Raw genomic sequence first — 12,918 nt, forward strand, 5'->3', positions numbered from 1 at the left:
GATGATCTAATGTCATTTGGGAAGCCTTTCTTCTCCCAGGCTGGCAAACAGAGTTTCTGGGCTCTACATGCCTGTATACAAAAGAGAGGTTTTACAGGGGCAGAACATGGCCCTTAGTCTTATATTTGGAGCTTGTGACAGGTGTAGAAAAATAATAGGGAAGGAATATCTAAGAATGTTTCTATAGGGAAAGTAACAGCAGCAAATGTCTCAGGCTTTCTTCTATATGAACTTCAAGAATTGGCTGCTATTTTTCCAAGAACTAAACTAAAACTATAGATGTTACCCCAGCATTCAAATATGACATCTTGCCGGGCATGGTGGCTCACGCTTGTAATACCCGCGCTTGGGAGGCTGAGACAGGAGGATCGCACAGGTTCAAAGCCAGCCTCGGCTGGCTTAAGAGACCCTGTTTCCAAATAAAATATAAAATAGGTCTGGGAGTGTAGCCCAGAGGTAGAAAGGCTTCCAGGAACCCTGGTACCACCAAAAAAAAAAAAAAAAAAAAAAAAGAAAAGAAAAGAAACAACAACAACAACAAAAAAAAAATATATGACATCTTATTTTGGAAGAATTGCTATTTAGTACTCAAAAAGTTCTAAATATAGCCGGGCGTGGTGGTGCATGCTTGTAATCCCCGCTCTTGGGAGGCAGAGACAGGAGGATCGCACAGGTTCGAAGCCAGCCACGCGCACTGGCTTAGGAGACCCTGTTTCCAAATAAAATTGTAAAAATAGGTCTGGGAGTGTAGCCCGAAGATAGAAGGGCTTCCAGGAACCCCAGTACCACCAAAAAAAAAAAAAAAAAAGTTCTAAATATATAATATAGGGCTAGGAGCGTAGCTCAGAGATAGAACACCTGTGAGTTCAATCACCAGAGCCACAAAATAATAATAGACATAAATGAAGTTATGTCAATAGTAATATGATGGTCAGCATAAAAACTTAACCCATTTTTACAAATATTTTTATGAAACCTATACAGAAAATGGCATGTTTAATACAAAGGTGACACCTGCCACCTACTTCAATGTTTGACAATGAATCCTTGATGAAGCAGCCAGTAGTGCATGTTGTAGCAAAGAAGGTATTTCTGTTTTGAGAACCCTTCGGACTGACTGACTGAGCTCCCACTAACAAGCAAAGCTTGTTTATTTTTTAATTCAAAAACTCAAAAAGAAATTGAGGTCACCAGGCATGGCGGTGCATGCTTGTAATCCCCGCGCTTGGGAGGCAGAGACAGGAGGATCGCGCAGGTTCAGAGCCAGCCGCAATGGCTTAAGAGACCCTGTTTCCAAATAAAAAAATATATATAAAAATAGGTCTTGGAGTGTAGCCCAGAGGTAGAAGGGTTTCCAGGATCCCCAGTACCACCAAAAGGAGAAGGAGAAGGAGAAGGAGAAGGAGAAGGAGAAGGAGAAGGAGAAGGAGAAGGAGAAGGAGAAGGAGAAGGAGGAGGAGAAGGAGGAGAAGGAGGAGAAGGAGAAGGAGAAGGAGAAGGAGAAGGAGAAGGAGAAGGAGGAGAAGGAGAAGGAGAAGGAGAAGAAGGAGAAGGAGAAGAAGGAGAAGAGGGAGAGGGAGAGGGAGAGGGAGAGGGAGAGGGAGGAGAAGGAGGAGAAGGAGGAGAAGTTGATGTCAGTAAAAAAAAATCCAGAGAAGTAGCTCTCTTGGATTTTTGTTTTTGTTTGCCTAACTCTGTCAGTGGAAAATAAAAACTTAGCTTTAAAGAAACAAGCAAATGGCTTATTGCATGACTGCATGAATATCTGTTCCCAGGACACAAATTCAGGTTAACAAAATGAGCTCCCATGTTGGACAACAGGAAGGATGAGGTTCTCTCATGGAGATGCTGTGGGAGCCTCTTATAGTCTCCAGAAGTAGTCAGTATCAACAGGGAGGCAAACTACAATAAGGTGAATAAATCTTCCACAAGATTCAGATGTTGTTCTCAATAAAAGAAAGAAGCTTCCTTCAGGATTCAGCATCTTATCTCCTACCCTTCAGACCAGGAGAGGTGGTCTTGGCCTTTAGGCCAAGCTTAGTATGCAATGATACAGTGGTCACAAAATGCTAGATCAGACTTAGAGACTGGCAATGACTGTCAAAAGGGACTAAAATACCAGGTGAAGTACTGCATACCTGTAATCCCAGTACATGGAAGGCTGAGCCAAGGAGGATCTCAAGTTTGAGGACAGTCTCAGCAAAATAGTGAGACTCTTAGCAACCTAGCGAGGCTCTGTTTCAAAACAAAAAATAAAAAAGAGCTTTGGGTGTAATGGAAATAGGGTGCTACTGGGTTCAATTCCCTATACAAGAAAGGAGAAAAAAGAGGGAAGGAGAGAAAAAAAGAACTAAAAATAGCCAAACAGAACCTTCCCAATCTACTCCATTTCTCCATGGGGGTCTTAATCCTCTGATCAGCAAAATTCAAATAGCCTGAAAGCTCCCAAGTACAAAGGTCAGTGACTTCTATGAAGAATTTCACCTCCCAGCTACAGATGTCACTTGCCAGGTATGTGCTCATATATAAGGATCATTACAGATAATGATCCTTAGAGTTCTAGTGAGAGCAATGTCTTGCTGTCCTTAAACCACTACCCATCACAAGGGGACAAAAAGAGGACAGTAAGTTGGAGCTAGTCCCTTGTGTTTAGGAATATAAAGCACTGAGTGATAAACTTAAGTGATAACTACTGTGTCTATGATAATTCTGGGGATATAATATGGGAGAAATACCGCTACCCCTGAGCAAAAGCTGGATGAGAAACATTGGATTTGCTTGAGATCTACAGTTATAAAACTCCAAGTACTTAGTAAACATCAAAACAGAAGTCATTCTGCACTCAGTAAAGCCATGAGATAAGTGCAACCTCCCATCTGCTGTCTCAGTACAATATATTTATTTGTAGACATTTAGACATATTGTAGTATATGGGTTATGTACATGGCTGTCTCTCCCTCCGTGCTTTGGTTGCCCAAAGTCTGCATATTACTATACAACCTAGAAGAAATATTTCCTGAACTGACCTAATCATGTTCTTTTAGAGTCTTGCTAAAAAAGGTTTTTCAAAAGCTTTCTATGGAACTTACATGCCAACATTTATATGAGATTTTAATATCTAGATTTTAATGGAAAGAAGAAAAAGAAATGGTATATAATTTTTTCTCTTATAAAGTCTTTTTAGTCTTTCAAACCACTTAAATATCAAGCTAATATCTACCTGTAAGTATAGTAATTAGAACTCTCTTGGAAGCTGATGTAAGGGTTCAACCCAAGTGGAATACAGCACCAATGGGGCATGTCACATAACTTGGCAGAACTCAACTAGTCATTTATGGTTCCAAGGTCTGGGCCAATAGCACTTCAACCAAGATGTGGGGTTTTAGGTTTCCTTTCTCTTACCCTTCAGACATGACATCACTTGGGTATATTTTTTCTATCAATTAAACTCATAAAACATCAGATGCTCAAAAAAAGAGCCAAGTTCTTTCTTGACTGTCCATATAGCCAAAAGAAACAGAATTCAAACAGTTCAATCCAGCTAGTTCAAAGTGGGGCTAGAGAAAGACTGAAAGGGAGGGAAGAGACAAAACTATTGATTTTTTATCAAGTATGAAAAATTTTGTTTGTCTAGAATTTCCAACAGAGAGGCAGATAAAAGCTAGAACTGAGTCTGTAATCAAAGTCTCAGCACACACTTATTTTTAATGGATTAAGTGAACGAACAGATTGCCAATCCATCATATAGAGAGTCATTATCAATCTGAATTTTCTGAGCTTTCATTATATTCCCTTTGGCAAAGGCATTTATAATTGGTTGGCTAATTGAGCAAGGTATATCCTTTGTACAGAAAAGTGTCCAAAGAAGCCATCTCACTCCTGTGACCTTTAAACAAAAATATTTCCATTATCATCCTAAGTTACCTCCTCTTTTCATAAACTTTCATTAAGTCATTGTCAATGAGCCACAATGACAAGTTAATGGCCTGGCCTTCAAAATAGAAAGTTAACTGGCTCTTAACTCTTCCCAGCTGGACTCACCAGTTCACTATTTCCTAAATGAACCACATATTCTTCCTACCCCACCACTGCTCACATCACTTTCCCCAATTTTCCTGTTACCAGCCACCCCTCTAGGTCTTACTCCTCGTCTCATACCCAACACTGAGTCTATCAATGTCCTCTTAGGTTTTGTTGTTCACTCTAGCCTCTAAACTTCTCTATCAGTTTTGGTTATTCTCAAAGATGGCATTTACAATATTTAGTGTAGATGTGCATGAGAACACAAACACATTCACACTTTTTCTCAATCAAACTGTAGATAGAGATGATGTGGTCCAGGAAAAAGAAGTCAGAAGACTCTGGTTATAAATTCTGCCTTTGTAGCCATATGATAACTTCTCTGAGTCCCAGCTTCCTCATCTGTAAACTGGAGCTCCCAAAGATTCCATGAAGATAAAATGACAATAAATATCAAAATACCCCTTTTCTGCCATCAATCATGTACAATTTAATATATCTTTCTGTATCTCTAGCACTTGGCAAGGTGCCTTTAACTTTTTTTTTTTTTTTTTTTTTTGCGGGTCTGGGAATGGAACCCAGGGGCATTCGAACCTCTGAGCTACACTCCCTGCCCTATTTTTTTATTCTTTATTTTGAAACCGGGTCTCGTTGAGTTGCAGAGAGCCTCACTAAGTAGCTGAGGCTGTCCGTGAACCACGATCCTCCGGTCTCAGCCTCCCGAATGCTGGGATTACAAGTGTGCGCCACCACGCCCAGCTAACAAATTTAGCTCATAGTAAATCCTGCCCACAAAGGCATTAGACCTCAGCTGTAGGAAGTGGCTGGGTCATCTTCAGTGTTTCCCTCAATCCCCTATACTATAACATTTGTTGAATACAAACTGTCATGCCACTTTCTATATAGAAATTGTAATTTAATCTCCCAACAAATAAAGCAGGTCCTATAATATCCACTGTGTGAGGAACCATGAGACAGATCCCCAACAATCCACTGGCCAGGTGGCTTGTTTTTCCATTTCCATATGGTCTCACTCAGGCAAGTTTCCATTAGACTGTGAAGAGGTGGAACAAATCAGGCATGAAGGCACACTCCTACAATCCCAGTACTTGGGAGGCTAAGACGGGAGAACTGCAGGTTTGAAGACAGCCTCAGCAATGTAGTGAAACTCTCAACAACCTGGTGAGAGCCTGTTTCAAAACAAAACATAAAAAAGACTCGGGGACTGGGGGTATAGCTCAGAGAAAGAATGCCCCTGGGTTCAATCTCTAGCATCACACGGAAGAAAGGAAGGAAGGAAGGAAGGAAGGAAGGAAGGAAGGAAGGAAGGAAGGAAGGAAGGAAGGAAAGCAGGCAGGCAAATTAGTGCAACTACTTTGAAAACCAGTCTGGAGGATCCTCAGAGGAATGGGAATGAACTTACCATATGATCCAGCAATACCACTTCTGGGTATCTACCCAAAAGAAAGGGAACCAAAGTACCAAACTAATGCATGTGTATCCATGTCCATAGCTGCACAATTCACCATTGCCAAATTATGGGACTAGTCAAGATTTCCATCAATAGATGAATGGATTACAAAACTGTGGACTATTTACACAGTGGAATTTTACTCAGCCAGAAAGAAAAACACAATTACATTATCTACAGGGAAATAGATGGAAATGGAGAACATTATGTGAAGGAGATTAGACAGTCACAAAAAAATAAATAAATAAGAAATTGGATGCTCTCCCTAATATGTGAAAGCTAGGGAGAAATAGATCATAGGAGGAACTTTAGACAAAGACGGAGATTCTATAGATGAGCAAATAAGGTGACCTAACTGAGGGGATGGGAGGAAAAAAGAGGGAAATTCTCTAATGCACATGATGTACTTTAACAAACATATCAAGTCAACCACTAAGCCAAACATGAGGAGAGAAGTGGAGAGAATGGGGCTGGAACTGGGTAAGGGCTGATTGGGTGATGTATGCATGAATGTTTCCACCATCCTGTATCCTATTGAGATGTATGACTATAATGCACCAACAAAAAAATAAAAATAGAAATAGGAAAATGTGAAACACAAACACCTCTGACTGATTTTAATTATAAATGTACTAATTAGGTTATTTTTGGAAAGTCTACTCAATTTAGAAAAACTTTATTTTATAGAAGATTATCGTATTTTCTACCACCTCAAATCTACAAATCAACAGTCTTTCTGGTTAAGAAGTTTCTTCGACTTTTCTTTTCCCTCAGAAATAATATTCAAGCGAGGTGTGGTGGTGCACAATTATAATCCCAGCATTGGGGAGGCTGAGACAGGAGGATCATGGTTCGTGGACAGCCTCAGCTGCCCTTTGTAACTTAGAGAGACCCTATTTCAAAATAAAGAATAAAAAAATAAGGCTGGGGGTACAGCTCAGAGGTACAATGCCCCTGGGTTCCACCCCCAGTACCATTAAAAAAAAAAGAAAATAAATAATATTCAAGTGTTTTCTATAATAGCTGCCTCCTCATATTCTTTGTTCTACTTTTTGACAATATTTTCTTTCCTAAATTAGTTGCTAAAAATTTTTTTAATCAAGGCAACCTATACAGAGATATCTGGATATGCTGATAAGCACATAAGATATTTACCGGGAGGAAGGGGGGAAAAAACTCCCTATGAATCAACAGGCACGAATGAGCAGTGGAAGAATTGAGGTCATCCACCTTAATTCAAATTCATCCCTCCTTTACTTAGTGTTTGACTCGAGGCAAGTTGTCAAACCACTAGGGATTACATTGGTATCTACCTCAAAGAGGCATTATAGGGAGTAAATCACAGGAGGCTCTTAGCACAGCATCTGATACATAGTGGTCATTCAATAAAGGATTTTCTCCCCAGTAAAAATCTATTTTTGGCATTTCTATCTTTCTGCCATTTAAACTACTTTTTAATTACTTCCATAATTAAATAATTTCTTTTCCATCAAATTTGGTCCTTATCTCAAATCACATGCAAATAAGTCCATTCTAGGTGGGTTAATTGTGAATGTGAACAATATAAAACCTCAGGAAAAATATAGAAAAACATTTCTATGAACATAGGATTGTCACTGTTTATGTAACACATAAGAAGAACAAGTAATGAAGACATTAATAAAAATTTTTCAAATTAAAAATAAAATTACTTTCATTAAAAACAAAATCTGGAAAGAGATTGCTGAGTTAAATGCATAAACAAGGACCTACGTTTGAATTTTTCATCCATTCACATAAATCTGTTAAGTATATAGATGGTAAAGAGTCAGATGATAACTATTCATGAAATACCACTCAACTAAAATAATGGTCATATGAAAAATGGTGAGATTTTTTTAGGAAGAAATACCAACAGTGGTTAACATGGTAAAGGTGATGTGATTTTGGTTTCTTCACCCTAGTGGGAAGGATCAACCAGGAAGATCTCCTGGGACTTTAGAGCTTCATAGAATATGAAACTATCTCTTTGCAAGCTCTGGCCCCTCCACCTCTATCACATCACACAGCTTTGTCCATGAAAGGAAAGACACCCTTTCCCAAACATGCCTGATCTTTGATGCAAGGTTTTGCTCATATCTTGATCTGTCACTTCTGGATAAGGAGCAGGTTTTCTTTATCCTGAGGACCAACTCTGTCTACCACCAAACCATCCAGCCTAAATCTGTCGCTTCCCCCAGTCCAAAATTAGTACTCTGCTCATTTCTTGGGAAATTCAGAACATTTGCTTACTATCTATGTCATTTTTATTTAAGTCTTAATGGTATTAACCTTGACCTTCCTAAAAATTAAAACTACTCCTTCTTGCATTTGAAACAACCCAGCACTGGTCCTCACAGGTCTAAAGTACACAGACGTGCACATACTGCATTATTTAATTTAGCAAGATCAGGTGGGTGTGGTGGCGCACGCTTGTAATCCCAGAGTTTGGGAGGCTGATACAGGAGGATCACACAGGTTCGAAGCCAGTCTCAGCTACATAGGCTCTCAGCAACTTAGTGAGACCCTGTTTCCAAATAAAGTGTAAAATAGGTCTGGGAGTATAGCCTGGAAGTAGCAAAGTCCCTGGGTTCCACCCCCAGAACCATAAAAAATTAATAATAATAATAATAATTATTATTATTATTATTATTAATTATTTAGCAAAATCTGCAGCCATGTTGGCAGAAACCTATCTCAGCTGAAGGTTCTGGAGACAGTACAACTGGGTTTCTGCTGCATTAATGTTAACATTTTCCCTCTGACCAAGCTGTCAAATGTATGGTAACACAAAACTCAATAGCTGATATACTCAAAATTTGTGTCATGTTATAAAAAAAACTAATAATAAATCCTAAATGTTGAAGATATAAAGTCAGAATTCAAGGAAGAAACTAGGTAACTTCATGTTTTAGAACAGAGTACTTTCCCTTTTTTTCTTTAATAAAGCTTCCTTTATAAAGTATTTTTGATTTCCTGAAATCTCATTTCTTCTTCCAAGTTTAATCCTTTTTGCCAAGTGATGGTGTGTAAGATTAATGTATCTGCATTGTATAGAGATTAGGAAGAAGGGGCTGAAATCTGCATTTGATGTAGAGGCATCTATTAATTAAAAGAAGCTACTAGAATAAATCATCTCTACAGAACATGACTATCCTTCCTCTTTTTCAAAAAATCTTGTAATAAAGGCACAGTATAAAAAGAAACAACTAACGCTAATAAACTCATTAGACATCATGAAAAAAATCCTGTAATATCAATAAAATTGCAATATACCTTGAAAAGATTCAAATTCTTAAATTATAATCATAATATGATAACAGGGTAGATCCCTCTTAGAAAGGTAGTGGCTTTGTTCCAGGATAGTGTGTTGGTGCAAGCCACGAGGTTATCATATTATAACATGGAGAGTGGTCCTAAGACCCTGGCACCATGCAATCAGCTCTCTTGGGTGTCATTTCACCAGAGACTTACGGGATTTTCCGGTCTGCAGCTTCATCATCAGTGTGTAAACTGAAGCTGCTCCAGAGGCAACAGGGGGAGAAGAAGCTCTGGTGGCATTGGAACTGAAGATGCTCAGGCAGAGAAACCAATCTGGTGGTGGTACAAGACATGAACAGAACCAGAGGAAGAGGAGAGAGCAGGAAAAGAAAAGAGAACATAAAGGAGATGACAACCAGACATGAAACGACAGAATGAAAAAGAAGGGTAACAAAAAGAAAATCAAAACGTGAAGGTGGTGTGGAAGCAGAAGAAGAAAGGGGAGAAAGGGAGGAGGAAGAGAAAAAATATGTAAACAATCTTTGGGTATATGAAAAGTAACACGTACCATATGCTGTACTTCTGACTGCTATTTTTATAAGTCACAGATGCTATCCGAGAGCCAAATACAAAACTAGAGCCCAGGCACAAAATCCATGAACCACAAGAGCTGGACTCTCACTGACACGCATTGTTTAAAACAAAAACAAAAATCTAAGCTTCAAGTTAGTAAGTGGCATGAACACTACTACTGCCATGTTACTAGAAATCATGAAGCAGACTCACAAATGTTCCCTCCTGTGCTTGAAACAAAACAGAAGAATGTGATGTTGGTTTCTTAGATGGTTATCTTCCAGCACACCTACCAACCAGAAAGGTCATAGCTCCTGTGTGTCTCAAGACAGAATTTCCATTATGCCCGTCTCTATACTTTTGGTCTATATTCCCAAATAAAAATGAATCCTAGGAGGATCTACCTTGAGCCAAGTATGGAATAGCTCAGGCTGACCTCTGAAGTCCTTATACCCACCTACCAGCATTACATCCCTCCTTGGACCTGACATGTCCTCCTAATCCTTCCACTCTGAAAATGATGTGCTTTTAAGGAATAGTCTTTAAAAATCTTTTAAAAGGCCTAATGAATTATTCATCAGAAAAGCAGATACTTGTTAGGGTGGTAGCTGGTTCATATGTGATATTTTCTAAGAAAGAAACGATAGAAAAAACAACTTAAAAAGTACTTTGTAAATTGAATCCCTTATATATAATTTTAGTCAAATAGTGGTATGAATTTCCATTTGAGTAACCAAGGCGATTATGGAACTTTTCAGCCACCATTGGCCTTTCTTTGCCTTCCAAATCAGCCTGTAGAGTCCTCTGCTCATATGGGCAGTTGATGCAGACTAACAGGTTATATAGTCCTTGGCCCTTCACAAATACACTTTCATGTATTTGAAACACCACTCTCTATTATTTTTGAACCAATTCATTCCAAACTCATGAGCATTTTTGGCATTTCTTAAAAAGGAAAATTTGAAGAGTTTATTGGGGACATCATGATAAAAAATCAGAACCTTCAGCAGAATTAAACTTCATTAAAGAGAATTCTTTAACTTTCCATAACCAAAACCCTAATCAAAGGAACAAAAGGTAATTAAAGGCAACTAAGCCCAACATGGTGGTGCATGCCTATAATCCCAGTATTTGGGAGGCTGAGACAAAAGGATTACAGGTTCTTAACCAGCCTCAGCAACTTGTGAGGCCCTTTGCAACTTAGTGAGACCCTTTTTAAAAATAATAAAAATAAAATAGGGCTGGGGGTGTAACTCAGAGGTAGATTGTCCCTGGGTTCAAGCTCCAGTACCATGAAAAAAAAAAAAAAAAAGGCAACTAGATGTGAAAGGTCTGAAGACACATATTAGTGGCTGTAATCTTGATACATTGACTCTACTACAATGACCATGGTGGTCTGAAGCCCTTAGAGAAATAATGTCTCTTTGCCAGATCATTCAGAAATGTCTGAAATAAGAGAAAATTTTCAAGTTACAAAGAATAAGTAGCATGGGGGAATGAAAAACTTACTAATAAAATTTTGTATTAAGCTCATGGAGTACAGAAGCCTTTACGAACTTCCTCTAGAGGTTATCCTCCTTAACAGGCAGGAGTGATGATTTACCCACCGATGTACAATTGACTCTAGGTGCATTACTTGGCAAATTGGAGAAGCTCAACTATATCGTCCAATTACTGAATGATCCTGTAATGAATGAATGAACCACCTCAGTGATGTTCACCAATCATTGTGAACCAATCATTGTCATTTTGACAAGGAGAGATGTAAGAAGATATACCCAGGAGGAAATAATTAGTTTGACAGCTGAAGTGTATCTCATCATGGGCACACTGCCTAATGGTATCTATTTTAAAAAAATAAAAAAGATCACTCCAGCATTCAGCACCTATGACTAGAAGACATACCCTGTAACACACACATGAGCTGCCAGTAGAGGAAAAGGGGGCAGTAAAAGGATATGAAGGCTGGGAAGCGAATCTTCAGATGCTCAACACTCAAGGTGCTGCCTCCACCCTGGAGACAGTGCCAGCGTCACAACAGCAAACATCCACGCTGTTTCAGAAATTTACCTGCTATGAGACTACTCTGTTCTATCACTTGGCAGCAGAATTTTCTCACTTTCTGTGCTCAGTCAACACATGGTACTTCCAGGAAGGTACTGAAACCATAGAGCAAGGGATGAGCCCATGGACTCCTACAGAAGCTTTCATTTAGAATCAGTGGGAATCAGAGTGCTGTGTGGCAAGATGCACCCTATCAATATGACACAGTAGGACAGGACATCATGGCCCCAGGTCAGTAGAAAGAAGGGACCCTGCCACGCCAGTGCATGCCACCAAAGCTACCTGCTGAGAGCAGGCACTTACCGCAGTGCAGAATGTCTTCCAGAGCGGGCCACACTACTGCCCACAGGTGAGGGCAGGTTGCTCCCTCTGTGCAGGTCCTCGATGGACCTACTCCATGGCTTTGATTTGTCCACCGAACTCTCCACGGTACTTTCCACACTTTCAAAGTCAAAACTAAAATAAAAGAGAAGTGGCACTGAAAACTTACAAATTCACTTTCACATACACAATGCGATACATGGGCACCTTGGTATGGGAGGTCTTTGCTGACAAGAAAAACTAAAAAGGAAATACAAAAGAATTTCTATGGAATCAGTGTTAGCCTCAAAAACACAGAATATAAATACAAGGCTGGGCAAAAGAATCATGGAACAATGAACAGCAAAAATTAAGTCATGATACTTTACTATAAGGCTTGTTAGCTTATCAATTGCTGACATTGCTACAATGGGAGGGGGGAATATCTTTCATCTGTCTTCATTTTGCTTTAACAAGTCAATATGTTAGGCATTTACTAATTTATTCCTACCCATCAATTTTCACTGAGCATTTTATCCTAGTGTGCTGGCAAATGTACTTTTCCAACCATATGTGATACATTACTAGTGAAGCTATGGATTTGCTTTGATTTTTGGAATCTCTTCCCAATGTGGTGCTCTTAAAAGTAAGACTGTTGTTTCTCTGACATTTTTTGAGGTTATTACTCATGTTAACCATGTTAGAATAAATGGCAAGTTAAGTTGCTCATTCTTGTATAGTTTTTAGAAATGAAGTTTTTCAACAGATAGGCCTTTGTGTCCTCTGGATTTTTCCCCCCTCATAAAATCAGTAACTCTGCTTTCTTGAAAACAAAACAACAAAAACTCACTGTATTGATTGTTTCTACCCATAATTCCACAACACAGCACCTGATTGCACAGTAGAACAGAGGCCGCTATCATTAATATCTTCTGGAAAAATTCAGGATCTCTAGCAGAAGAAAAAATAATGCCTACCAGAATTGATCTGTAATTTAAAAAAAATAATAAAAATATAGCCAGACATGGTGGCGCACGCTTCTAATCCTAGCATTCGGGAGGCTGAGACTGGAGGATTGCAGTTCGCAGACAGCCTCAGTGACTTGGTGCTTTGCAACTCAGTGAGACCCTGTTTCAAAAAAAAATAAAAATAAAAGAATAAAAAATAGGGCCAAGGGTGTAGCTCAGAGGTCGATGCCCTTGGGTTTCATT

General features: G+C 39.1%; 1 protein-coding gene across 3 annotated transcripts in view; it reads right to left on the reverse strand.

Moving 5' to 3' along the window:
- The window catches only part of FMNL2 (formin like 2), a gene marked incomplete at both ends in the record, with an annotated part of 311,524 nt that overhangs the window by 73,564 nt on the left and 225,042 nt on the right, over positions 1-12,918 (reverse strand). For 2 of the 3 annotated variants that reach the window (XM_080689057.1, XM_080689058.1), the window contains one exon: positions 11,711-11,863. The exons of the other annotated variant lie outside the window; for it this stretch is intronic. In XM_080689057.1, the coding sequence (XP_080545183.1) occupies positions 11,711-11,863 (153 nt within the window). The remainder of the gene's footprint in view (positions 1-11,710; positions 11,864-12,918) is intronic. 3 annotated transcript variants of the gene reach the window in all.

The sequence above is a fragment of the Muscardinus avellanarius genome (assembly GCF_963383645.1).
Source record: "Muscardinus avellanarius genome assembly, chromosome: 2".
NCBI classification, from domain to species: domain Eukaryota; kingdom Metazoa; phylum Chordata; class Mammalia; order Rodentia; family Gliridae; genus Muscardinus; species Muscardinus avellanarius.